The 27198-nt window shown below is 44.7% G+C and overlaps 2 protein-coding genes across 2 annotated transcripts in view; one reads left to right on the top strand and one right to left on the bottom strand.

Moving 5' to 3' along the window:
- MRPS18A (mitochondrial ribosomal protein S18A) overlaps positions 1-10203 on the top strand; it is a 33181-nt gene extending 22978 nt beyond the window's left edge. Inside the window, exon 6 of the mRNA XM_055725805.1 lies at positions 10116-10203. Within this exon, the coding sequence (XP_055581780.1) occupies positions 10116-10188 (73 nt within the window). The 3' untranslated portion in view covers positions 10189-10203. The remainder of the gene's footprint in view (positions 1-10115) is intronic.
- RSPH9 (radial spoke head component 9) lies at positions 317-19354 on the bottom strand. Its single transcript, XM_005439104.4, has 5 exons — positions 19094-19354; positions 18676-18838; positions 17966-18095; positions 17261-17407; positions 317-570 (listed from the first exon to the last, which is right to left on the bottom strand). The coding sequence occupies exons 1-5, from the start codon at positions 19318-19320 to the stop codon at positions 410-412; spliced, it is 828 nt and encodes a 275-aa protein (XP_005439161.4). The 5' UTR covers positions 19321-19354; the 3' UTR covers positions 317-409.
- Positions 19355-27198: the final 7844 nt, after the last annotated feature.

Raw genomic sequence — 27198 nt, 5'->3', positions numbered from 1 at the left:
AGCCCTGTCTGTTTGTCATTCATGGGTGATAGTAGGCATTCATTCATGCTGTCTCCAAATTAGTTTTTGTGTAAGCATGGTGTCAAGTAAGTGTCATGGTTGTATAAGCATGTGTAACCAGATGGCCTAGGTTTGATTTCTAACCTGGGGCTTCACCCATCGTGGAAGAAAATGCCATTTGTCAGTATCTAAAGGATCTTCAGTGACACATAACAGGGAATTCAACCTGGAGCTGAAGGAGGATCACACACAGCAAAGTCCTAAGAAAAGAACTGGGGCCAGAATCCAGGCACAAAAGAATCCTGCTCAAAGTGCAGAGGTTTCACACATTTATTAGAACAAGCAGTAAACAAGTGTCTCCTAAATATAAAATCTAAATGTTCTCAAGTCCTCATCCCAGACAGGAGAGTCACAGCATGAAGGGCAGATCCAAGTTCTTCTCGCCAGTGCCGAAGTAGACATAGCCGTATTGCTTGGTCATTGGGACATGGTAGAACGTCAGTCCCAGCCACAGTAGGCTCCGCAGCACCACCACAGTGCCTCCCTTCTCTAGCTGGACAGTCCAGGAGCCTGTGCAAGAAAATGCCATTTGTCAGTATGTCACAAGTACAGTCACTGAAAAGGAGCAAAAGGCAGCATTCCCGGAGCAAGCTGTCCCTAAGCTGAGAGGGGGACTGCAGTGCATTCTGCCTGACCAGTTAACAGTGCACAAGGCTGCACTGGAGTTTGTGACACCTGAGAAAAGGGAAGTGAGGGAGACCAGAAACCTTGATACCTTTTTTTCTTTTGTCAGTTCAGCATTACAGGCTGCCCTCAATTCCAGATGTCTGTGTCTAGCTTCACACAGTAGCATATTCCATGGCTATGATAGTAACGTCATATGCATCACAGGAAGGGACCCCTGGAGCTCCAGACTTGTATACTTGATCCCTAGGAGAGGCTAGAGCTATTCTTGGATGCTTCTGAGTGGGCAGCAGTTACTCTACCAAGCTGCCACCTACTTGGTCTAGCTGCTAGCTATAGAGAGCCAAGACTAGCTATAGCAATCCTGCATAGGTATGAAATTTCTTTTTAAAATAAACTTGTAGCATTAGTAGTGAGAAGAAGAAGACACTTCAGCTCCAGAGAAGACTGGTTTCCCTGATGCAGCAACTGGGAAAGAAGAAGACAGCATGAAAAGCACGGTATTTCTTAGCTCAGAGAATTTTGCAGAAAAGGTTAATTCTCCTCAGTCTTTCCTGGCTCCATCATTGAAGAGGATGTGCGTGGTAGGGGCAAAGGGATTAGTTTCCGCATTAATTTTGCTTTGGCTCTGCAGAGGAGGTTCAGAGCCAGTGTGAAAATGCAATTTCTCCTGGATGCAAGGAGCTCTGAGCCACTGAGTGTTTGTTTTGCATCTGACACGACAGCCTGGGAACAACACAGGAGGGGAGGGGGCTGGAGCATCAGCTTGGATTCAATGCCAGAGGGCAAGGAACTGCCAAAAGAAGAAAATACCAGCTTCAGCACCAAATCAGTAACACCTAGAGGCTACAATGTAAGGAAGAAGGTTCCTGCCAAATCTTCATCTAAAAGCAAAAGCAGCAGGCCCAAATAAAAAAGTGCAGTTGGAGCTGTCATACTACTACGGGCCTGGAGTCAAGTGGTCAGGCTGGCTGCACCCAAAGTCAAAATCTGCCAATTCCAGAGTAAGCAGAAAGCCCATAATGTGTTGGGCCAGTTAGACGGTATTCATCCTTGTAGATAATTTTAGGCTCATCAATTTATGCTGTGACTCATGCTTACTCATGTCATGGTTAGCCTGGGGAAGGGCTTCTGTGATTGCTGTCAGCTGCCAGTCCTCCCCTTCCCACTCACTTCTGACTCTTGGCCAATTTTAGTGACATCCGACAAAGGGTTGAAGCGTTTTAACACCACAAGTTCCTACAACAGGTCTCCACAGGACATGGCCCAAGGGTTGACTGCAGCTCCTGAAGCTATTTGTTTATCTGCCAGCAGCTGTGAGGAAGCACAGGCTGTTTGGCTCGCCTGGCAGCAGCTATCTGGGCAATCAGTGCTTGTAGCTTTGGGCTCTTGCACACTCACTTGCAGTACATGTAGTCTCTGAAGCAGTTCATGGCAAACTGCAGTAGTTGAGGGCTTGATGGAGGGGGGAAGTTGAGAGGAAACAATATATATGGTGGCTGCAGAATCAGAAAGGAACACCACAATTCAAAGCCCTGTAAAACCAGGTGTCATGAGTTCTGCCGCTCACCTGTTACCTCCTCTCTCTTCTCTTTGTATTTCTGTACTTTCAAAAGTTTCTTGGACACCACTGTTTCCCCTGTCTCCTTCAGCAGCAAGTTCCACAGGTTGGTTTTATCATAATATGCACTGTGTCGTCTTTGATCTGTTACCTTTCAAAGTACCCTCTTCAGTTACGTGCAAACATGGAACTAAATGGACAGCAACACCTGCCTTCCATGGCAGTCACTGAACTTTCTAACAAAGTGACTCTGGCTGCAGGATAGAAGTACAAAAGAGACATTCACAGTCTTTAAGGACTCGGGAGATTTCCATACTGGAGATCTTACTTCTGACTCACTCAGCTCCATGTTGCCACTAAAGAGAAACAGCTGGAATCTCAGTAAAGCAAAGCGCTACTTAATACAGAGCAGGATCAGTACAGGTGTGTGCCATCTTCCTTGCACTGTAACATTCCTTGCACACGTCCTAGTTAAACCATGAGCTAGTGTCTTCGCCCACAGTGGTTTCACAGACAAGGCAACCCGAGTCTCCCATGCAGTCTCTCCAGTGCTACTCATATGGACACAAACTGGACTGGACCTTGGTCATAGCTGGAGTAAAGCCACATATTAATGGTTCAACCACTGGGATTACAAATTCTGACTGACTGGGTCTCTGACAAAATCTGCATGTTCTTAAGAAACTTCACTACTTGAACAGCATGGAAACCCAGGTGAAGAACATTTCATGACGAGGCAGATCATCCAGTGGCTGAAGCACTACAGCCATCTGCTGTCAAAGGACAAGCTTTCAAACAGTTTATTGAACTTTGCCTCTAAAAATTTTCACCATTTGCTCGTGGCGGTAGCTAGACTATGCATAGGGGAGTTGAGCAACAAGTAGCAAGCAAATAGGTCTGAATATGTGACAAATAACTTTTTCCATTTCTCCTTTGAACACCGACTCTGCTTTCAGCGCAGAGTTCTTGCAGCTTGCGCTTGCAGAAATGATCTGCAAGCCCTTTATCACGTACTGGTGGTTCTTGCTGCAGCTTTACACATGGTTTGCAGGGGGGGACTGTAAACTTTTGAGAGAGTTTCTCTGACAAAAAGCTAATGGAATGAGGAATTCTCATTGTCTTTGATTTAGGACCAGTCCTCTGAGAAGCAAGTCTGTCAAGAATAGGACTGTGCCTTGCCTTGCTGGCTGGCGAGAGCCTCTAGGGATTATCTGGTTTGGTAAATGTCTCCCAACATACTGGAAGCATCCAGCAGCCTGGGTACATGTGATAGCTTGTGTGTGTGTGTATGTTCATGTACACAGATGAATCCTCTGCCCAAAACTATTTACAAAGAACAAAAAGAAATGCCTGGAGCATGACAAGTGGGAAAGGTAAGAAGGAAAACAGGTATGTTAATGCTCTCATGAACTGTATCTGGATTCAGACTTCTTTTTGCTGGACAAATTCACAGAGAAGGTAGAGTAAATAGAGTTCAACTTGATTTAATCCCCTTATCTATGCTCTGGGGCAATACAGTACATGGATCCATGATCTCCTCACAACGTTTCCCCAGTGTCACACAGGCTTATCTATCTCTGCAGAGTATTCATCAGCAGTTAACTCTGCTGATCAAAGGAACTTCCCATGTACCTTCACACCCGGCAGAAATGGACAGATGTAATTGAAGACAGCTCCATTCACTTTTATGCTTGATCTCTGAAGGCTGTGATGTGCAGCTGTTTCATTTCCCTACTGTCTGTCCAAGCTGCAAACTCCCAAAGGGCTCAGATTTGTCATTTCACAAATGTGAGACCTTTGGGGAATATTAAATTGTTACAGCTTTCTAGCTCTTCTCTGATACTTGATTCTGCATCTAACTCTATGCAAATAGGGACAATAAAGTTTTGCTGATGCTGCATAAGTCTTCCTGTGAAATAAGGACCTGAACAAAACAAGAGGTTACTTCAGGGCAATCCCACCAGGACTGACATAGCACTGGTTGAAGACAGGAAAAAAATTACATGAAACTGTCTGAAACTGTAATGTCATTTTCACTCAGATCCTGTTTTCACCAAGAATTAGTCATAGAGCTGCTCTTTATTCTGCAGAGCCAAAACAGCAGCAGCCGTGCCACCTTCTACCTTTTACTAACCAGATCACTGGGGACATATTTCTAACACAGCAATCAAAGGTGATTTATTGGGTATACTTTTCCAGGCTGGACCTTTGCAACACACAAAATCAATTCAGAAACTGCACTGATACACAGTGCTGGTGTTTGCCTTCTAAGAAGGCAGTGCATTAAAGTTGTGAAACCTAACCACTTATTTTGGTCCTTTTAGAGCCCATTATCTCAGTCTGTTTTTTCCCATACCTCACCATGTTAGCAGCATTTGAGGAGATAGTCCAGAAGACAAAATTATTTGAACTCATAAGACATGGAGCAAGTTATTCTCCTTGAAAGCTCCAAGACAATTGTGTTTTCCATCACAGCTCAAATCTCACTATATTAATAAAAAATGCTTTTTCAGGCCCACCTTTCTTGTAGGAGTTTGAAATAATGATGTCATAAATCACTCTAAAAGTACTTTAATCAGAAGCTAATGAACAGCATGAAATAATAGCTTAAAATGAATATGCCTTCTTTCCTCCTTCAAGAAAATGCCTTAGAAATGCATTTCATAATAAAATATAAAAAGGGCTGAGGACTGCGAAAATTAAATGCTGCTTTTATCCTTCTTTTTTTTGCTTTTATCCTTTTTCTTTTCTTTTAAACCTCCCTGCTATTACAAATGGTTCTTGGAGTAAAATCATTGCATAGGTAGCTGTAGGTCTCTATTACTATAAAAATGCATAAGTGGGATGCTGGGTTCAAATCCTTTCTAATATTGGCTCAGAATACCCCATGGCAGTCCCCGTACTGTTCATTGCCCCTGTGTCAGACAACATGTCTCTTGCTGGGAGGCTGAGAAACTCAGAGCATCAGTCTGTAAGGTACACCAAGACTCCTAGATAAAAGTTGTCAGGAAAAAAATTTACGAATTATTATTTGCATTGGAGGGAATACAAATAGAACTAAGAGACAGCAAGTAAAAGCTGGCTTTCCTAGAGTTAAATACTGATTTTTACTTGCATCTACGTGTGAGCTGTAGCCTATGTTATCCCTAAATCAGGCAGCAGAGTTAACTTCACTCATCATGCTTGCTGAGGTACAGGGAACCAGAGGTCATTGCTCTCATGCCAGAGATTTCTAACTAACACCGCTCTGGTAAGATTTCCATTCTTCAAAATACATTTTTTAAAAGAGCAAATTAATTCTGAAGCTGCACCCAGCAAACCTAAGGAAGCCAAGCACTGTCTGTGTTGAAACTATTGCCTGTTGCTGCTCCAGAAGGGAAGGGAGGGAGCTGCTGTGTGGGAGGAAAGAGCATGGGAAAAATATCCGCTGGATGAAGATCTGGAGCTTCCTATTCCCTCTTTAGAGCAGGCTGCAGCCTCCACCCCTCCAAACACAGACAGGAATTCTGAGGAGTTCCTTACATCTTTCCCAAACAAGAAAGTGCTTTGAAGATTCTGATGCTCACCCAGTGTTAAACCACTGCCTTTTTTATGGCCCTTCAACAGCTGCCAGGACACCAGAGCTGAATTTCAAAAGTCAACCTACTTCTCAGCTTCTTCTTCCTTTCCAGTCGCCAATAGAAATCACTGTCTCATCCCCCATGTGTCTCAGCTATGGGCTGGATCTTCTAATTCACAGAGGCAATAGGGTGCGTGAGACATTAGCTTTTAAACAAAAACCTTTTAAGAAGGCTGTTTGCAGAACTTTCCTGTGGTAACTGGTCCACTTTCAGTATGACCTCTCATAACATTGCTGCTTTGGAGGTGATTCAGCAATGCCTCGTTTCAGTACAAGCTTGAGAAGAAACAGCTTTAAGAGCTAGACAGCCTGATAGAGAGGCTCCATGTCACAAAAGCTCACAGAGGGTCATAAAAGTGACATTATCAATTCCTCTTCAAAGCAGGAAATGTCTCAAGGGAAAAGCAGCTACAGCATGGTTGCACTTACCATTAACGCAATATGCTGCCACATGAGCAGGTTATAACCTAGCTTGCTGCAGTTCAGTTCTGAGTGAGAGTGAAGTATGGAGTTATAGCACAAATATTAACACCCAGAGAGGGGTAACATAACTGTTTCCCTTTGCAAAAGCAGCCACTGCTTGGCTGCGTGACCCCAGGCACTTAGCTCTGACAAAGCTACACTACACCCATGGGATTTAGCTTCCATTTCCCTCCAACAGAAAATCCAGCACTGCAAAGAGCTTCCTACTTCTAATTTGCTGTCGATAGGAAACAAAGACAAACTGCAAAGCAGAGCAGCTGTAAGGAAATTTTGCTGCACGGACATTTGACGCACAGCCTACCAGCCATAAGGACACACATCCAAACGCTCTTATATGTGGGGCTCAGACTCCTTCATGCCACTTACTGGCTACAAACTAAATCTTTTTCATTTGCTTGACACACCACCTGCACCCCATATGTTAACACTGCTGTCAATATTTCCAATTCCCCATATAACTATTTAATAATAATTAAATAAAAACAGAGACTGGTTGCAGGTTCGGTACTATTTTTAAAAGCCTCCAGAGCCAGGAAAGCACAGCTTACAAACAGTCAGATGCTTCCAAGTGGCTCTTGCGTGGTCCTAATGCCTGCCACATCTTTGAGACACAAATATAACTATGCCCAAACCTCAAAGTAAAATGATCTTGCTTCAGAGGGTTTTTCTCTCCATTATCCTCTCCCACAGGGGATGCCGCTGCAGCACAAATGATTAAGACAGCCCTGGGCCTTCCATTTACGCACAAAGTACCTGTTTCCTGCTGACAAGGAAGACCCAGGGATTGCAGTGTTGTCCCAGAAGCACAGTATTCAGGTGCCTCCGAGTACTGGCTGAAATGAGGCCGTACTTAGACATCTGACAACAGTGCTGCTTAATCCAGTTGAAGCAGCCTCTGCCCCCAAACCCTTATTCCCCTCCTCATCACTCTTCCATCACAGAGACCACAAAAGTGTTTATTTACTGCTCAGTGAACCAGGGCAGGGAAATGATCTGGCTGAAAAATAGTTTAGCCAAAAATAAAGTTATTTTTCCAGCTGGAATCTGGCTGCACAGCCAGCAATGCCAACACAAAAGAAGGGACAATACACAGACATAAATGAGCAGCAAAGGATGGGAAAGACTGAAAAAGCTAGCACAGAAGTAATACACATCAAATTACAGCCTCCCTTATAGCCCAGTTAGTTTGCCCTTTAGTCCTAAATCCACCTGATAATTAGAATAGAGCTAGAATCCTTTTAACATTTGTTGTTCTTGAGAAAAAGATGCAGACTTTGCACAGAAAGCATCCAGAACAAAGATTTGGAACGGGGCTGTGCACTAGAGGAAATAGCAAGACAATATACAATCAAAACTTAGGAGTAGAAAAACTGGTTAAAATCTGTGCTATTTGGATTCTGACAACTGTAATACTGATCATTGTATCTTGGGTCTTCTGTAGTAAATTTACAAATCTCTCAGAGAGGCAAAGCACCCTCCTTCCAAAGCACAAGTTTACGCTGGATCTTGTCACACTCCATATTTCTTGTTCAGCTGGTCGCTGTGGAAACGTTTTTGGAGCGTGCCAGGAGTCACGTAGCATCTACCTGGGGAGCCCCTGCATTAATCCGTCACCTTCGTGGGCTTCTGTGAGCCCATTGGTTGGAAGGAAGAAAAAGAAGGAGTCTCTCGCCCCTCCCTGCTCTGAATGAAAGACGCTTCCTCTAAATCTTGCTACAGGATTTCAGGCTCAATTCAGCTTCTTTGGGGCTTTTGTCACCAAACAAATGTGATGTCTTTGAAAGAAAGATTAACAGTTTGATGAAAGGATGCAATGGACAGCTTTGTTCTAGCCTGCTTCCCCCTAGAGCTTTCGGTCACTGTCACTTTCTTACCCACGGGAGAATATCTGTCTGACTCTCAGAGGAGATTATGGCCACCTTGTAAGATTTTGCCTCTCCTGATAACAAAGCACTGGCCACTTTGAGGAGGTGATAATGATGAACAGGGGCTGGATTAGGGGCAAAGAACCTCACATTGATCTCTGAATTCTGAGAGAACACAAAGCAGTCGATGCTGGGATTCAAAACCCAGATGCTGGGATTCAAAACCCATCGAATGTTTAGAGGACATCCAATTCGCTCTCCTGCAGGAGGGGCAAGGCTACAAGCCCTGTCAGTCCCCAAGTTGTACTTCTTACCTCATCATCAAATTAGCAGGACTAGTTAAAAGGGCTTAGGGTGAGGAACAGATGGCATGGATTATTAACTGTTGATGTTTTCATACTAAACTAGATACTAAATTCTGGCCCGAATTACCTGAAGAGCTTACCAGTTTCTGAGAAGACTGTCACTCTGAGCATATCCACACAGCACAGTGCAGTTGTGTTGATATTCAAGCTAATTCTGAACACTAAAGATGGCTAAGCATCTTCTAATGCCTGGGATATCTTAGCTGTCTCTGCACAGCACAACCTGCACAGCACAACTGCCATACAAATATATCCATAGATGAACTGTCTCATCCTTTTCCCTCTACACACAGCCACACACCCATTCAGCATGCAGAATTTCAATCTATATGACATTTGTGTACAGTAAAGCAAGACAACGCCCATTACTTCCCCCCTGCAAAAGTTGTATGGCCAAAGGGGCAGCAAACAGCAAAGCAAAGCTATAAACAGGGCTGGCACCAATGCCAGCTGCTGTGCAGGCAGGAGCTGCCACTCAGAAATAGATCACTCCTAGCAAAAGCTGACCTTGTTGTGACTTCAGTGACATACAGACTGCCCTGGGCTTTCCCCTGCAAGTAATTTTTCATCATTCCCTAGAGAAAGGGCTAGGCCAAGGCTGACTGATGTGGTGATAAAACTACAACTTCCGGTTCTAAGAGGCTTCACCCGCATTTCCCATCAGTTCAGCAAGAAGTTCATCTCCTTTTCATGTCCAATGAACCAGGAGCTGAAATGGAGACAGGGGTGGGCCATGATTTCTTTTACTGAGAACGAAAAAACTTCAAATACAATCCCTGGAAAGTTGCTACGAAGACGCTGCTTCTGTCCTCCTCCTTTCACTGCAGCAGTCAGGAGAGTGAAGGACTCCACCACAGCTCTCGGTTGATGGGCAGCCCTGCTCCAGTATAGACTCATCCAATGCCTCTGACTAAACAAGACCCCTGAGGTGATATAGACCTAGGACCCAAAAGCAGTGAATGCACTGCTTTATTACCCATAGACACAAAGCCCAAGGAAAACAGACTCCTTTCCAGAAATCAAAGCAGACCACAGCCAGCCAGTCAAAAGCTATAATACTAGCTCGCTCTGGAGTCCTCACGTGGCAACATAGCAGGAGAGGTTCCAGTCCGATCTTGAACTCCTGAGCTGGCAGCACCCCAGCTTGTAAGAGGGACATCTTGTATTGCTCCCAGGCAATGCTCTTGGGTGGCTGCAGGCGTAGCCTTAACAGCCTTTAAAGGCTCCTCAGTCCAAAAAAATGAAGAGCGTCTCTACTTTTAAAGGATGTAGGAGACATGCTTATGTATTTGTGTACATCCATTGCATGCTTGTAATCACTAAGGATGCAAAGAAAGCTATTGAAAAGCCCCAGGACCGTTCCAGAAATTGCCTAAGCTTGGAAGGGACAGAGTAGCTTCTCCATACCTACAGTTCAGAAGGTCAATATACCACACACAGCCTGGAAACTCAGGCCATACCTTCTCCTCAATTTGATGCTGCTCTCGGTGCTTTTCTTTCTCATTTTACTTTTCTATAGTCTCCTTTTCTGTGCTCAGCAGTGACAACGCCTGGACCACAGTGCGCCCTGCTGGAAAGCCGCAGCTACGGCCAGCCTGGAACTATTTCTAGGGATGGACGACTTCAGTTTTAACAGAGAACTTCAGGTACCAATGCTTTAAGTATTAACCCACTGACCTAACTGTTTGGTTCGATTCTTACATCCAAAAGCCGACTGTTCTGATGCACGCTAATCTGTTTACTCCTTCTGTACTACTGTGTGATGAAGTTTGTCAAAAACACTTCTATAAATGTCAGGTAACTCCACGGGATGCTGTAGCTCAGTTTCACACATTTGCCAAACCTACAGATCACCTCTCCTAACCAGGAATGAGGATAGCTGTGAGCCACACTAGGTATTTTGGTCTATGTTTTGGCTACCTCTTTTTATCCTCCCTAATATGAAGCCCTGCCCTCTCATTCATTATGGGTCTTTGAATTTCAGCAAGACAGCTTGAAAAGCCTTGTCCCCGTGTGGCTCTTGGCAGGCTAAGAAGTAAAGTGCTTTTGCTCTCAGTTTTCACAGAGCTGGGGAGGTGCTGCTTATTGTTAAGCAATGAAAGGGGAGGGCTCAGGTCACATCTGTGAAATGTTAGGGGAGAAGGGAGGCTGGGTGAAAGTAGGTGGCCAGCACAGCATAGCACTGCTGGATTTTGCAAGGCCACTGGGGAGATAGCCATTTGTCTTAGAGCCCTGATAACGGGCAGGCTTGCTCTCTGCTAGCTAGCTGGGGGTTGTAAATACCTCTGCAGACACAGACTCTTCAAATGGCTGGAGACTAGGCTGATAGAGGATTAATCGCCTGGAGGGTGGGTCGAAAGGGAGTTAATTAGCTGTGTTAATGCATGGAGATAAAGCAGGTTCATGCCTCCTGGACGCCTTACTTCCAGCACCTGGACTTTTGGGGCAACCAAGATGGAGCTACCAAAATGGGCCTTGAGAGTGGCCAAAGGAAATTATCTCCCACTTAGAAATGCGGCCTCTCTATCTTCAAGGGCCCATTAAGCACCAGCTTTTGCTAAACTGGTAAAAAGCGTGCTAATGAAGCTCAGAGAACAGGAGGTTATGAGTGTTCTAACCCAGGCTACTGTTCAGCAAGTTTACAGAAAGGCTAGTGCCCAAAGTATTCAGCCAAGGAAACAGCCACAAATCCCATTGCCTGTAACGCTGTGTAAGGAATGCCTCAAAATCACTGCACTTTCAGGTGAAGAAATGGAGCTACAGACTGAGTGGCTGTCACTTCTTCCACAGTCAAAATGGTAAAGGAGCTGAAACGATCTCTCTAGGCACTTCTCTGGCTGAATCATGAAACAGCAACTATGATCCACCCTGCCACTGTATACCCATTTAGAATGACGCTACGAAATCCCAGCATTACGGAGTCAGCAATTACATCTGAGAGGTCTCAGCTCCCCAGTCTACCCTACACAATGCATGGCAATAAGTCAGGAATCTCCTAAGTCCTCTTTTTGAGCCCTCATGCATCATAGTTCAGAGTGTAAAGCCAGCTGTACTGAGAGTCCTGTGCTTAGAGTTGCTGTCTCAGGGACACATTGCCACTTTTGCGTTAATGTCACTGACAATGAAGAAGCCCAAACTAAAAATCACCCTCCATGGCTGTCATCAAGTTTACAGCCAGGCATATCAGGAAATCACCTGTTCTGTACTCCTACATTAAACTTAACTCAGTTACTCATGTCTGGGACTAGCAACTTCTATTTGCCTTTGGCTAAAACACAATTCCCAGGAAGACATCCAGCATGATGCTAAGATACCAAGAGACACAAATTCCTCCATTATCCTTGTTAGCCAGTAATAATTTTACTGTTAAAATTTGTACCTAGTTTCTCATTTTCATTTTTCTGGCTATAATATTCAGCTGCTGATTCCTGTTATGCCTTTCTCGGCTATACTAAACAGATCTTCAATAATCAATACTTAAACTCCATGGAGTATTTACACAGTGTAATAAAGTCATTCTCATGTTCCTTCCTGCAAGATAAACAGATTGAACTGTTTGTGTCTCTCACCAGCCCTTGAATCCTTTTGTGGCTCTTTTCTGTAACTCCAGTTTTGCAATGTGCAGTAATCCAGTCCTGATTCCACTAACAGTATAAGCAGAAAAAAAATCACCTCCCTGTTCCTATTTGCTACACCCTTGTTTATACATCTACAGATCAAATTAGCCTTTTAAGTCTCAGGATCAGACTGGGAGCTGATGTTCAGTGGGTTGTGCCTGGACTTCCTTTCAGAGCCACAGCTTCCAGAATACAACTCTCAAAGTCTGGTTTCCAGTCCCTGCTCTTAGGTCTGTGACTTTGCAAGTAGCTACAACAAAATGTACTTTCTTTAAGCAAGCCCAGTTTACCAGATCTCTGTAGCTGTCCTGCCCTTGTCATTATTTGCCTCTCCACCAATTCTTTACTTCTAGATCATTTATAAATAAGTTGAAGAATATCGGTACTGGCACTAGTCCCAGCTGAATCCCCTTCTGACCCTCTCCAGAAATACGCCCATTCAGTGATTCAGATCACATAGCGATCACAGCTACTAATTAAGATAAGTTTAGGGAATATTTCTGCAATGCTGGGATTTATTAAAGGTTAGCATCGTAAGTATGCCACAAGTCTCCAGCAGTAACTTATCTAGCTCAGCCATTTTCATTTTTTGACACACAGTAAAGGTTGTCTAACTACCCTCCCATAGCAAACAGTCTGAAAACTGTCTGAAAGAGTATTTTATTGTCTTCATTTCATGTGAGTCCATATTCTTCCCCAAAACAAACCAGAAAAAAAAAAATTGAGCATTTCTGCTCTTCCACATTTCTTATCAGCCTTTTTACCTTCACCATTTAGTGACAGTTTCCAGTACCATTACTATGCTTTCTTTTCCTATCAATATAGTTGAAAAAGTCCTCCTTATAGTTGTCAGGGACTACTGCAGGTTATCCTGGCTTCCTTGTCATTTTCTACTCAATATAAATTCCAATTTATATCAATCATTAATTGTTCCCAACTTTCTGTATTTCCTTTTATATTGCTTTTTTAATTCTAATTCCTACCCTTATTCCACCAGTGAACTGTGGTAGGCTTTCAGCCAGAAGCAGCTCTTTATTGACTGGGAGTCATGACTTGTGAATAAAGTCTTCTTTTATAAATCCTATTTCCACTCATATCTTTTCCTATCCACATTTTTCTTTTCCTTTGCCTCCAACATACCTCCCCTCCCGCATCAGTTTTTAACTGCATCAGTTTTTTAAGCTGTTGCTGTCCCTTATCTCCATATCAAAGTGATCTGAGTCAGTAATCTGTAACAAAACTCAGAGTTGATTTATTGCTTTTCTGAACTGTACTTTGAAAGCACCAAAGACCTGAATTCTGCATCCCCTGTTTTACTTCCTCCCAAGCTTTCCAGTCTATGCTAGTACCTTAGGCTTTCTCCCATCCCCTTTCATTTGTCCTTGCAGAATGTAGCATAGCCTGATCTGATACTATGGTGACAGTAAAATCATCCTTCCCCCTCCATTTTCACTTTTCCCATCATGTCAATGCTTGACAAGTGACTATTATTTCATACCTATGCAACATTAGGTCATCAAGTGAAAATGCTGTAGGCACGCTAGGAATTACTGCTATTTATTTCACCATTCCATTACCTACAAGCACATGTAAAACTGCCACAACTCTAGTTCCCGAGATGCTATCACCCAGGGTGCCAAACTCCATGCAACAGAAAGGACCACACTGGCAATCTGCCAGCAGCTGAAAGGCTATATCTAATTGTGCATAAAGTTGAGCAGATTGTCTGCTTAGACTAGAGCAAACAAGCTTATCTTTAATGCAGACATATGGCCAGCAAAACCTACAGATCCCAGCATGCAACATTATGGCCAGCTGGCCATTTGGATCAGAATGAAGCATTACATGATCTGATACTGTGGTGACAGAAGATCAGTATCACAGCCCCTCCATGTTCAAAAATCATGAGTCGGGCCACTCAAATTCATGAGTTCGGCTCAGAGAGTTGGCGACTTTAGAGGGGATAAGCCAATTGAATTTGCTTTTGAGACAGGGTTTGCATTCTCCCACTTTTCTCTACAATCATTTAAAAAATGTATTTTTAAAGTAAAATCTAAGTTACACAGTCACTTGTCTCTGGGAGCTGAGACACCAAGAAAAAACAGACAGACTCACAGTATGATTAGGGGAGGAGCAGCAACATAGTCTGAACTCTTAAAGTGCACAGATAACCCAATAGACAGACACACAGACAGAATCTGGAACCTGCAATCACCAGAGATATCACTGATAAAGATAAGGGTGGCAGACAGTTTTGTTACAAAACTCCAGGTTCTCCAATCTTGCACTAAACTCTGCTTTTACCATTGTTTCCTTTATTCAATCTGGTTTAACTTCCTTTCTTCCCACCTCTCAGCTGTCATATAAAATGTTCTCTCTGCCTCCAATTTTCCATTCTGTAAGACACCTCTGCTTTCCTATTATGACACCCCATACATTTTATGACAGTTACACCCTTGACAGCCATCACAGATGTTCAGTTTCCAATTAATAAAGAAAACTATTCCAAAAGAGTTGTTACTTTTAGACAGGTTAAAATCAGCCCTTAATCTCTCAATCCTGTTCTTTAGGTCTTTTAAGGGAGAATTCTAAGGCATGCTGGGAGCATCACTCACATGTTACTCAACCCGGTCAATTTTTTGTGTATTTATTGAGAGCAGAGATGATTTTGGCTTCAGTCACAATTCTAGAGTCAATATATTTGGGAATTCCTACTTCTGCTCTGACAATAACTGTTCAAAAGTGGATCTAGCCAAGAAAGACAAGAAAAGCTTCAGGTCAAAATGAGGGGATTTGCCAGAGCTACGAACAACATGTCAGGAAACAGAAAAGGCACTGTCTGTGCTGGGTCAGGACCAACATGAACTAGCAGAATTGAAGGAGGGTAATTCAAGAATCAGAGTTTGAGTACCTTGCAACCTGGAGTGAGGGACTTCGGCAGAGCCGTGCAGATAAAATCAGCAGAAAGCCCGTGTCTACCTCCTGTTCTTTTTTTTCCGCTACATTTTCACAAGCAACCAGTACTTCGGGCAACCTGAATGCTTGTTAAAGGGGGGTGGATTGATCTTTCTTTAATGTCAGAGCTCCTATCTGCATGTGATAGAGTGCAATTAGAGAGGCTACATGCCTTGCTGATCCTGTAACCAGTTCCTGTCTTACTTCCTTCGCCTGACAAGCTCATTCCATCAATCCTCAGGTTCAGTCCAAAAAGGAGCAGAACAGAGCAGCCAGAGCTGCACAGGCACCATGATGAATCTTCTTTTCTTCCATTAAGAAGCACTCAGCTGCACTTGAGCTCAGGTAGTCTTTGAGAAATAACTTTTTTGAGGAGACAGAGATCTGCACTAACAGCAACAACCTCCCAGGAATGGGGCAAAGGTTCACACTTACTCAGACCTCAGGTTGCAACAGGAAGACAAACACGACAGTGGCACAGCTGAGCCTCACTTTCTATCTGCCACTGTGTAAAATTTGACTACAAGTCAAATTTGATTTAAAGACTTCAATAAAACCGCCATCTTCATGTCTAACACACAGCATGACCTGCCAGTTGCCTGGTCCCTTGAACTAGATGTGAAACACTGCAGAATTATATCTGTAATCTTTCAAAGGTGCCATTCTTCATCACAGCTGAAGGTGGCTAAAACCAGCTCTATGATGCAAATTAGTCTCCAGGCTCTTAGCCCTTGGTGCCTGTTTTCTAGTGGAAACATAGAAAGCACCCCAGATTTATCGCCTGTTGCAGTGGCTCTATGGTTTCAGGCCTCACAAAATTAAAAAGTCTCCCTACCACAAACCCTAGGAAAAAAAGGGTGGGCAGGGAATGCAAACAGTAGCAATGCCTGAACTACCATACAAAACTGCAGCTAAAATTTTCTTAGGAGGTATCTAGGAGCTAATCTCCCTTGCAATACTCCTTTTTGAGTCAAAAGGGCCAGCTCAATGGGCCAGCATACATAAAAATGTGCAGTCCCTCCAGACTACACCTTTGTAAAAGGACTGCAGCAAGGGCACTCCCAGTAAATTGAACAATGGTTTACATTTTAGCACTGTTTATGCTCTGAACAGTCAGAAATGTTCAGAATTCAGGAAGGAGCTCACTAGGTTCCTTCTCAGTCAAAGGAAAGATTGGACAAGATAGATAGATAGATAGATATTGTCCAATCACACACACATAAAGTCTGAAAGTCAGAGCACTGGTAATTCACTGTCCTTCCAGCCAAATCCATCAGGCACAGGTCACCTACTATCCTATCCTGCTACTCCAGGATAGGAATAGCAAACTTAAGTTCTGACTATGACCCAAGAATCTTTCTTTCTGTTCTTTCTAGACAGCAGGACATGAAAACACTTGTCCCAATCCAAAAAATGCAACAAATCAGCAAAAGGTAGTTAGAAGCAAATAAAAATCATGCCCATCTCTTTAGAGAAATATCCTGCCACAGGAAGAAGCTTTAAATATACTTAACAGTTGTCCAGCAGAACAATAGAGATGTGAACTGAAAATACATTCCAGTAGGCACATCTTCCTTTCTCCTTCCAGTGTAATCCTACTAAAATACAGATTATTCCACACTACAGCATTTCTAACACAGTTTATCAAAGGAACGTTTGAATTCAGCCTCTCAGAGATACCAGCTTAGTGTTAACGAGAGCCCATTTAGATAAAGAGCAGCAATACTGGGTGAGACAAGAGGTCTCTTCAATACTTCAAACCACATATATTCCCTCTATCACTGGTGGAGTTATCTCTCCCCGTAGGGACACCAGCTGTCACAGGCTTTACAGAAGTCAAGAGACAATATGCCACTCAGGCAGAGGGGTTAACTGCTGGTGTGTGTCAGCTCTGGTACACTTACGTCTTACCACTGTAAGCATTTAGATTTGCTTAAGAAGGGAATTAAGTACAATATTTAGTAAAGAATACAATTCCTTTACAGATTTGCAGGAGCTCCTCACAAGCATACCAAACTCCATAGTAACCTGCATCCTGTCACCTCAGCATTTCCCAGACTACTCAAGACTGCCTTCCCTTTCATTGCATCTGTTGATTCTTCTACCTTTACCTTGTGGGATATCATGCTCCAGAGAGTCTAGAAAGTCAGTGGATGGGTCCAGGTCAGCCTTTTCCAGCAGGGTTTTATTCTTCAGGTTAACAGGCTCAGTGAAATGGAAATAGGAACTTAACTTTTTTGCCTCCATCAAAGAAAGACCTGCAAACAGCCATTGGTGACCATTAATAGAGTGAGCTAGGCTAACATTCGTCACACCATAGAGTATCATATAGTTTCTCTAATGCCCACAACATAGGAAAGAATCACAATCTTTCTTCAGTGGACTCCACAGAAGACCAAAGACTTGCCGGAAATGGGTGGCATCAGTCATGAATGATGTGCCTTGCAGGCCATACTAACTGCAGTCCTAGATAAGCAATGGGCACTGAGTTGAGACCAACCCTCTGTGCCCATTTGGTTACATCCTATATCTAGAGAACTCACTGCAGCTGTAAGTGCTAACCACTGATATAAACTATGTACAGACAAATGAAACTACAGGTTTAATGACTCAGAGCCATTACTGACTCTCCTCCCACCTTCCAGAGTTGAATCATGCACCTGAACATTAGTGGCATTGGATTCTCTCCTCCCTGTTCATCTTAGCCAAGGAAAAACTAAACCTGAAATCAAAACATCAGCTAGAGAAAGTAATCTTAATTTACAGCCTTTATGATCAAAGCACAGTTGATCCTGATAAAGACAATGAGAATTTACCTTCAAAGTTTCTGTTTTCATGCACAGACCCAAGAGGAGTCTTCACAAATGCCCCCCGGGGGATGATACCAACTGCTCTGTCTATCAGTTCTATCGTAGCTACGAGGCGGGCCTCCTCCTTGATCATGGGCTTTAAAGAAAAATAGGCAAATGTTAAAGGCAGGGCTTTCCTTGTCATTTCTGGGAATAAACTCGAGGTGACAGTAGAAACCACAATGGACTCATCAGCTTGGAGCCCAACGGCACTAAGAAGACGACCACAAATCGGACATTCTTTTCATAAGATATGACAGAAAATGTGGCTAGGAGCAAACAGTCTAGACTCACCAGAGAGCTAACAATCTCTCCCATCATCCATCCTTTCCTCCCTCCCAATTAAGTTACTTACGACTTGTCTATTCATTTATAGAGAATCGTGCCTGTGGTTCCCATTAAAGCCTCAGAAACTGCAATGAGGATCTGTACCAATGGGGCAAAGTAAACCGTAAGGGAGATACAGTATTTCTGAGCCATGTCTCACTTCAGGAGCAATGGAAATATGAGTTCAATCAAGAAGGTGTCTCTATGCAATGACAGCAACGAGGATATTGTATATACTCTGCCTGAGCACAGGCTCAGGCTGCTTACTACAAAGGAGGAGGAGCTACCAGCTGCCCAGCCTGAGGTGTACAACTGTAGCAAAAAGTTCAAAAGCGCTTTGCTGTATTTACCTCCTTACCATCTCCAAACAATCTTTTGGCATCTTCTGTATTTATCTCGGTATACTCGTACTCAAAAGAAGGATCCCCCTGGAAGCGGCCCTTCAGCTGCTCAGCCTGGGCAACCACCTCCTGGGTCGCTGGTGGCAGGAGGCTCCATTCCACGCAGTTCAAGCTGCCAGCGACAAGCACGACACAGGCCCGAGCGGCTGAAGAACAGGGCTCGGTGCAGCCCAGCCTGGCCCCTCAGGGCGCAGCAAGGCTCCCTTCAGGAGAGCCGGGCAGCCCCCTCCGGGTCCCCAGTCCTCTCTCCTCTCTCCCCAGCCCTCACACCAGCCCCCCGAGGTCGTGCAGGCCTGCCCTGTCCCACCTCCCCGCAGCGGTGCCCCCCCCGCCCGCAGGGAGCGGCGTCCAGGCGCGGCCTGCGCACCTGTAGAGGCGGCGGCGGGGCGCGGCGCGGTCGGGGCCCAGCCCCTCGGCGATGTAGTAGGCGCCGCGCACGCCCTGGATGCAGCCCCAGAACCAGACCCGCTCGAAGCGGTAGTCGCGCTGGAGGAGCAGCAGCGAGGCCCCCAGCACCGCCCGCTTCTCCGGGCTCAGCCCCGCGCCGCCGCCGGCCACCAGCTCCAGCGCGGCGGGCAGCGCCGCCGCCTCCATGGCGGCTCCGCGTCGCCGTTGCCAAGCAACCGTCGGGCGTGCGGGCGCCGCGCGTTGCCGCGGTGCTGGAGTCAAAGGTGACAGCATGCTTCCGCCGGAGGGAGCGGCCCGGGGCGTCAATCAATGTCGGCGCCCTGGTAACGAGAGGGGGGACGGCGCCGCCACGGCAACGGCGGGTCCCACCTCCCCGGTGGCGCCGGTGGGCGCAGGCGGCCGGTGCGCCGGGGCTCAGGGCCCGGTGTACCTCAGCGCCTGGCGGGAGGCGGCGGCCGTTCCCGCGCGGTGCGGGGCTGAGGGGAGCGGGGCGGCCGCGGGCCGGAGGCCGTGCGCAGGCCTGGGGCACCGCGGGCTTCGGGGCAACGGCGGAGAAAGCAGGGCCCTGGCGAGCCTGGGCAGGCAGGGCAGGCTGCGCCGGGCCTGTGGGGAGCCAGCCCCGGCCCTGAGGGGCAGCAGCCCGCTCGGAATGCAGGTGGGGTGGCTGCCCTGCCTAGGTCAATGGCCTCCATTGCAAGAGGCCCAAATCCAAATGTATGTCCAAAAAGTAGGAGGGCATACAATTACACTGCACCTTCGCTGGGATACCACAAAGGGCTCCACCTTCCACATTTGTTACATGAACGGCAGCAAAAAAAAAAAAAAATTCCAAACCTCTGAATCTCACTACTTGCAGTGTCTTTTTTACAGTTCTTATCTAGCTCGTGTACATCTATAATCAATTGTCTTGTTTATAAACGACAGCACTCTTTGTGCTTTCACTCTTTGTGAAAGTCACTCTTTGGGGGCTCATTTTGCTGAATCCCATACAGACAGCCATGAAACTGTCCCTGCCCTTGCAATCTGACTTAATACAAAATGCAATAAACAATGAGATTGTGTGGCTGTTTAAACAGAATTTGTTTGACATCTACAGGAAGTTTAAGCTTTTATATGTGTGCAGTATATAAATAAATATATGTGTATGCACTTACATTTAAATCCATTGTCACATCATAAATTCTTGGGTTTCTTTTTCATATGTTTCCTGTTCATTTCTAAGGAAAACAGTGATCCTGGAACTGCTGCCTGTAACAATTGTCACCTGCTGATCTGTCACGTGAAATCTTTAATGAGCTGTGCAGCACACCATCTGACCCATTAGTTTTATGTATGCCACACAAAAAGCAACTCAGATTCCTGAAGATTAACCACCTCTCTTAGACATGAATCAGGCAGAACTTGCAGCAGTGACTGCAAACTTTTTGTCCATGCTGTCACCTACCACTGTGCCATAGTCTGATTTTCTCTATGGGAATAGGCATTTTCAGGCTTTGTGAGCTCATTTAATCACTGATGTCTCTAGAATCACATGTTAATATGCTATGGCTATCTGGCTAGTAAACAGAACTGCAAACCAGTCAGAGTCAACCTGAGATCCTAGTGAATTTCTGCCACTGTCAACCACAGCTGGAGTCAAACCAGATGCTAACAGCTGAGAGGCTCTTTAGCCTGTTACGGATCTTCTAAGCCACCCAGTCTCTAGTTTTTGCCAGTCCTGACTGAAGATTATCAAAAAGGAAATCTATAGCTTAAGGAAATTCTTCCTGGTTCAGTGAAGTCTGGTGGGTAACTGTACTCTGCTTTGCTTTGTCTTGACCCCAATTACTAAACACTGATAAGGATCGGGAAGTAAGTGGTTGCATTATTTAACAAATGAAAGGTCAAAAGCGCTGCTATTCACTAAGGTCAAAGGTTACCATCACTGTTATTAAACAGTTTGAAAGCAGTTTCTCCCATCGGTTGCCATCCCAGGCTGGAGCAGCACTAGGGCAGCCAGGAGGGGAGAGAGGCACCAGGCATCATTCAGCCGGCTGCTGGCTAGGCGGCTTTGCGTGGACACCTGCTTCAGGGAGGGAAGGTGCCACGCTCCAGCAGTGCCCAGCAGCTCCAGTCAGAGGACAGCTCTCCTGCCTTTGCACAGAACATGTGTGTACCTGTGTGCCAAACAGCTTTAGCTCCTCCCAGCTCCACTCCTTTAGAGCTGGCATCCTTTTGGGTGAGAAATCAAACTCGGGTTCCCTTCCGCTCATCTTGAGCAAGGTACTGAAGCTCACAGAACTGTTTACAGCATTAGAGTTAAAAATCCTGAAGTACCTGTAAGTTACTACTGAGTGCACAGTGACTCCTGTATGCTTGCACAACTTTATAAAACATTTGAAAAAACTTTCAGTGATTTAGGAGGAAGCTAGCTCACCTTCCTTTGCATTCTTTAGTATACCTCATCTCAAGAGAAAGAAAAATAGTTATTAATCCATGTCACCATTTCTGCTGGTACAGATTAAGAAGGCTACCCTCAAAATACTCTTGCAGGACAAACGTTTCACTGTCCTGGGCATCCATTAGACTGACACTGCTCACGAGTTACACTGCTGTCCATCATCCAGGTCACTTCAATGTGGTGGGGACAGGCTGCAGTTTGTTCTGATGCACCAAGAGATAGATTGGGGTTATTCCTCCCAGGTGTGTTGAATATAAGGTCTGGTTTTCCTTCCAGTTATCTCAAAAGTTCAGACTGTCTGGCTTCAAAAACAGTGTGGTTTTGAATCATTTTCCTGCGTGTAAGTCATTACTGTGTAAGGATAGTAAAAGATAGGAAACAAGAAAGAAAAGTACAGTTTTTCTCAATAAGGAAGGCATGATAGGTGGCTGCTTGACAGAAGGAGAGGAGATTGTGGGTGACAGTTGAACAGACTTTAAGAGCTGCAAAATGAAGCCTTGAGCTGTGCTAAGCATGAAGTAAGGAACTGGAGCCAAGTAACAGTTTAACAGGAATGGAAGGGACCAGGGATGTCCCTACCTGGTATAATATAGACGCTTTCCTCTGGCTTGGAGATCGTACTGAATACAGAAAAACTTGGCTTGTCTGGGACCAGTGCCGTTGTCTCCATTACTGAGACCGGAGCTAGCTGTGTGCAGTCACTGGGAGACTCGGAAAGGAAGGGGTGAAGGTACAATGTGTGCTGTGGGCTGTGTTCCTCCACATCTGGAATCCCTGCAGTAGCATTCTCAGTAAGAAGGCAGCAAGAAATCAGGCTAGTAGGTCAGGATGGGAACAGCTGTGCTGAGATAAAGAGGAAACCTGTGGGATGACTGTGACAAGTCTTCCCTGGAGATTCTCTTTGGCGTAATCCTGGGCAGACATTATGTCCAAAAAAGTGGTTATACTGCCCTACTCAGGAAGAAGGCACAAAAGCCAAAGAGCTTTGTCATTTTGTGACATAAGTTTTCTATGTCTTTAAGGTTCGTTTCGTATTTTTCATCATTCCCCTAATAGCCTCTGTCTTCCTGACTGCTCTTGGCACAGGGGACAGGTAAAGAGTTTACTGGGGTAAGAAGTACTAATGTGCTGATTATATCATCTTGCCCAGGCATCACATGAGCAGCTGTGATTCTTCTAGCTGGCAGCTGCACACACACGTCTGTGTTTTTCAGGTACCCAGAGGGGTGAGATGCAGCCCTCTGACCTTGCAGCCACCATACTGCCAGTCAAACTGCCAACAGTCTGAGTAGGAGGATGCTGTTGAGGAACCCTGGGAAAGACAAAACAGGACGGTGAGAAACTGCTACGTAAGTGTAGTCCTGACTGTGATTAGGCTTCAAGAGGATTTAATGCATTGGTATAGGTATTAGCCACATTTCAGGCTGCCCATCATCCTAGTGTCTTGGCACTAGCAGTTAATATATACACAAATATAATAAAGGGGGTTTTAGACATCCTAAGCAAGGACAGGCACTGCATGAAATACTGCCAAATTGTTTTAGTGATTCCCTGGAAGCAGCTTGCTGACAATGATCCCTGGTCTTTGCAAGTTCAGTTTTTATGACTGACACTCATCTTGTCTCTACAAGCTGCAGTTGCTACAGCAAAATGGTGGAAGAGCATGACTTATAGTGGCAGGGACCTGAATGATTTAGGTTTTTCAGAGCCATGACCAAGATTACTTATGACAGAGAGGAATGAATCGGCAGCCATCAGTAAGCACAGTCTTGGTATAACAACATTTAGTCAACTTGTCCTTGGAAGAAAGCCCAACAAGTTTGCAGCTTGCAGATGGCTCCAGGCAGAACCTCTGTAAACCATTTAAGCACAGGGGCAACAAAGACCTGGGTGATGCGTGAGAAAAGCATGCAGCAAGCTGATGATGGGATAAGTGTTTCTGGCCTACTGCCTGAGAGCCCAGAGCAGAAGTAAGGAAGCGAATCCAGGGGAGCTCTGGGATCAGAGTAATCAACAAGGCAGATCTCATTAATTAAAGATGACGTTTTCAGAAAACATGCTCCTTCTAGTTAGCTTTGCTTTTATCTAGGCAGAGGTTATTCCCGTTGGAGATATCTGCATCTCTCCCTTTGCCAGATAGTCAGAGACCACTGGCCTTTTCTCATGTCACTTTCTATAGTGATTGCCATTTCCAACACCTTTTTTTTTTCTCTCCTCAGGAAAATAGTTCCCAGTCTGAAATTTCTGCTCAGTCTCAGGCACCTGCTTAGAACTGTTAATCTTTAAAAATGTGCAGGAGCCAGACACCAACTCAGGTGGGGTGGGTGGCTTCAGATGACTGTCTGCACCCTCAAGCATCAAACACGCAGAAACCTCTCTGCTGTGTTTGCATCCCTGTCTCTGAGGCACTGACTTTTGTCAGCAGAGCTCAGTCATCTCCTCAGCAAGCCTTTTGCCTTTGTGTGGATTCACTCTTCCAATCTGCTGCTGAATTGCTTGGTTTGAACAACCCAGCTGCATCATGCTGATACTTTCATGTGGTTTCTTTTCCCAGTAATAGAGTGGAACCAGGTAAATTATATCTGAAAAGGGGAGGAAAAGAGGGCTCCCTGCACAGCATCTGCTGCAGAGTCTGTCCCTCCATATGCACTGTATGGTCCTCACCCTGCCAGCCTTGCAGTTGCTTAGCACTAATAAAAGGAGGGGTTTCCTCCTTTTTACTGCAAGACTGAAAAATATGTTCTGTCTAGTTCTGGAGAAAATGTTACTCCTCTGAAATTTCCAGCCTTTCTTTGCTGCCTGTACTCAGTTCTGGGCAGAGACTGAGGAAATCTGAGATGACCCAGGAGAGAGAACAGCAGAGACCTCTGCCTAAACTGTTTGAATAGCTAATACCCTTTCCAAATACTGGCACCTGGGAATCCTTTAATGACTTGGATGGTGCTTTGGGTAGACTGAATATCTCCTTTCAGAAACAAAGACTTACTATTATTATTTATTTATCTGACTTAAATCTTACAAGCAGTTAGAAAGTAACCCTTTCTTGTATTATATTCCTGGCCCTGTGCTAGGTATCATGAGGCCAAAGCGTGCTCTCATTTACTCTGATTTAACGACAAGCGTAAGTCTATATTAGGGCAGATACTTCAGATTTACATCAAATTTTCAAAGAGCAGAATTTGTCCCTATTCCTTTATTAAAATCTTAAACACACACTGCTCATTCAGAAGGGAATTATATGTGAAAAATTCCAAATACTAAATGGATGCGTGCCTCCAACATAGCTAATGAAAAGCTAAGTAATTATTTGTAACTGAGAGGAGAAGGGTTGTCACTGAAAGAAGTAATAGACCACCCTGTCGAATTTATTTTATCCTCTGTGTTGGGCAATTGTTTTAATCAGCTGAACCTTTATTGACATTTCTTTATTGACAGAGCTCCGGTAGGAGAAATTTTTCTTTCTTGTCTGCTTAGAGACTCCTACTTGATCTAAAGAGAGAATGCAGTCTGTGGTTTCATGGGCATGCATGAAGACTTCTCTTAATAACCCAAGTTACGATCTTTTGACATTTATTTCCTACCTCTCTCCTTCTTGCCTTGATTTGTTTATAATTGTCTGCATCACTCCCAAAACCAGATTATCTCTATAAAATCATAATTTGTAGGCTTGAGCCACACAGTTCCTTGCAGACTCCAGCCTTTCTTGGTTTGATCTCTTTTCAAGTTTTCTGGTCTTTAAGTAAGTGAAAGTATTTAGAGCAAAAAAAGCGAGCAAGTAAATGCTGCAACTTTAGAAATTTTCCTTTACATAAGCCTGGTTTACACCTGTAAACTGCAAGGGTGGAGGGTCACTCTGGGTTTGTTCAGCACCTAGGAGAATTAATCCTCCCCCCAGTCTCACTTGTGGCCTTTAGTCTGTATGAGAATACAAGTGGTGTCACACATAATAATGACTACCAGTTTGCTTTCCTGCTGTTAGATGTGCCTTTAGTTCTGCTGGCCTCTATCTCTGAATTTCCTGCAACACAGTAACCTTGAGCTTGTCCAGCAAGGGCTGGAGGTCATTGTAGATCTGAACTTGGGAAGTTTCCTCAACAACAATAGGAGAAATCACATCCCCAAGCCCCCGCTGTGAGTTTGTCAGTGCAGCAGCACAGCACTATGCCAATGGAAAATGGGGTGGGTCTCACACAGTCAGTTGTTCGGGCTTTATAGCCAGCCACAGGGCAATTTCATGCTCACAGCAACCTTTGAGGCATAGAGGCACACCGGAACTGTGAGTCCTGGGTCCGTTTTCCAGCTCAGAGGCCCAGATGCGCACTGCAGTCACATCCTGGTTAGGATGCAGCCTGGATGTGTAATGGTCTGCCTTCTCTCCCCTGCCGTGCTTCCAGCTTTCCATTCAAAAGAAAACTGGGACTGAGGGCAGGGGAGTGGGTGTTGTGGCGTACTGCTGGTTTAGACAGCCATAGTGTGTCTTACAGTTCACCTCAGACTAATAACACATCGCAAAGCTTGACCTGGCACAATAGAATCGCTGTGGGATGGGCTGTTGCCAACTTCTGAGCACCTGAGACATGCAGACTTGGACTACGGTGGTGCTTGTGAACCAAATTTCCTTTCCCAGAGAACCACCACGAGGCAACCTCAAGCACCGTTTGTTTTACAGCTATTTTTACACTACCAGCAGGGATGAGTTAAGATGTAATTATTTTGGGAGAGAGAGCAAGCTGTTTGGGTCAGTACTGACTGATCTGGATGCCTAGTTCTAGGACTTAAGTGGGTCTGTCTGTACAAATGCCTAATCAGTTTCAAAATACAAAACAACTTAATGTTTCCTTTTCATTTGGCCATAGCTTTATTTTTGCCCCTGTTAACCCAGAATCACATCTTGGCAGCTTGAGTTCATTTATCTTTGAACTGATGGGCCACAGCTGTATGAACTTGGCTGAGGGTAGGTGAAAGCTGCAGCCTATTTCAAAACATTATCTACTTGATGTAAGCAGAAATAGGAGCTCAGGTGGGCTGTTAGATGTGTGTATTGCTGAGTGGTTAGAAGAATTGTGCTGTGAAAATATCTGAAATCAGAAACAGTATCTGGGTTAAGATACAGGTTTTGTGACAGCCAGAGGCTACTGGTTGAAAGCTGGGTCTGGCAGAAGTCAGTAGCAAAGCTTTCATTGATTTTGCTGGATCAGGATTTCATCTGTAGAGCGCAAATGAGGAGCCAATGGAACGGCAGTAGCAGAAATGGCAGTAAAAGAGTTGTGGTAAAGTTGGGTATGATGCTGGATGTTTTGTGTGGAGAAACAAAATTATAAATCTACAATATGAACTTGATGAGAAAGTTAAAGTGGTCACGAGGTGGCTACATGCTTTGTTGAAAAGCTGTGAGATAACATCATGGAGTTGATGAGAGTATGACCTAGGTTCTGGTCATTGGGAGTACCTCTCTCCCAAAGAGAGCTCACAGCTGCTTCACATTACTGACTAACACGGACTCCTAAGGGGAGAGATGCCTCACAAATTACTTGTTGTGAGAGCACAACAGCATGGTTCAAACTCCCAGAGGACTTCTGGTTACAATTATATAACAATGCTAAAGTCCATTGAACTGATTGCTT

Source organism: Falco cherrug, chromosome 13, assembly GCF_023634085.1.
Source record: "Falco cherrug isolate bFalChe1 chromosome 13, bFalChe1.pri, whole genome shotgun sequence".
NCBI classification, from domain to species: Eukaryota; Metazoa; Chordata; class Aves; order Falconiformes; family Falconidae; genus Falco; species Falco cherrug.
This window is presented reverse-complemented; position numbering and strand designations above follow the sequence as displayed.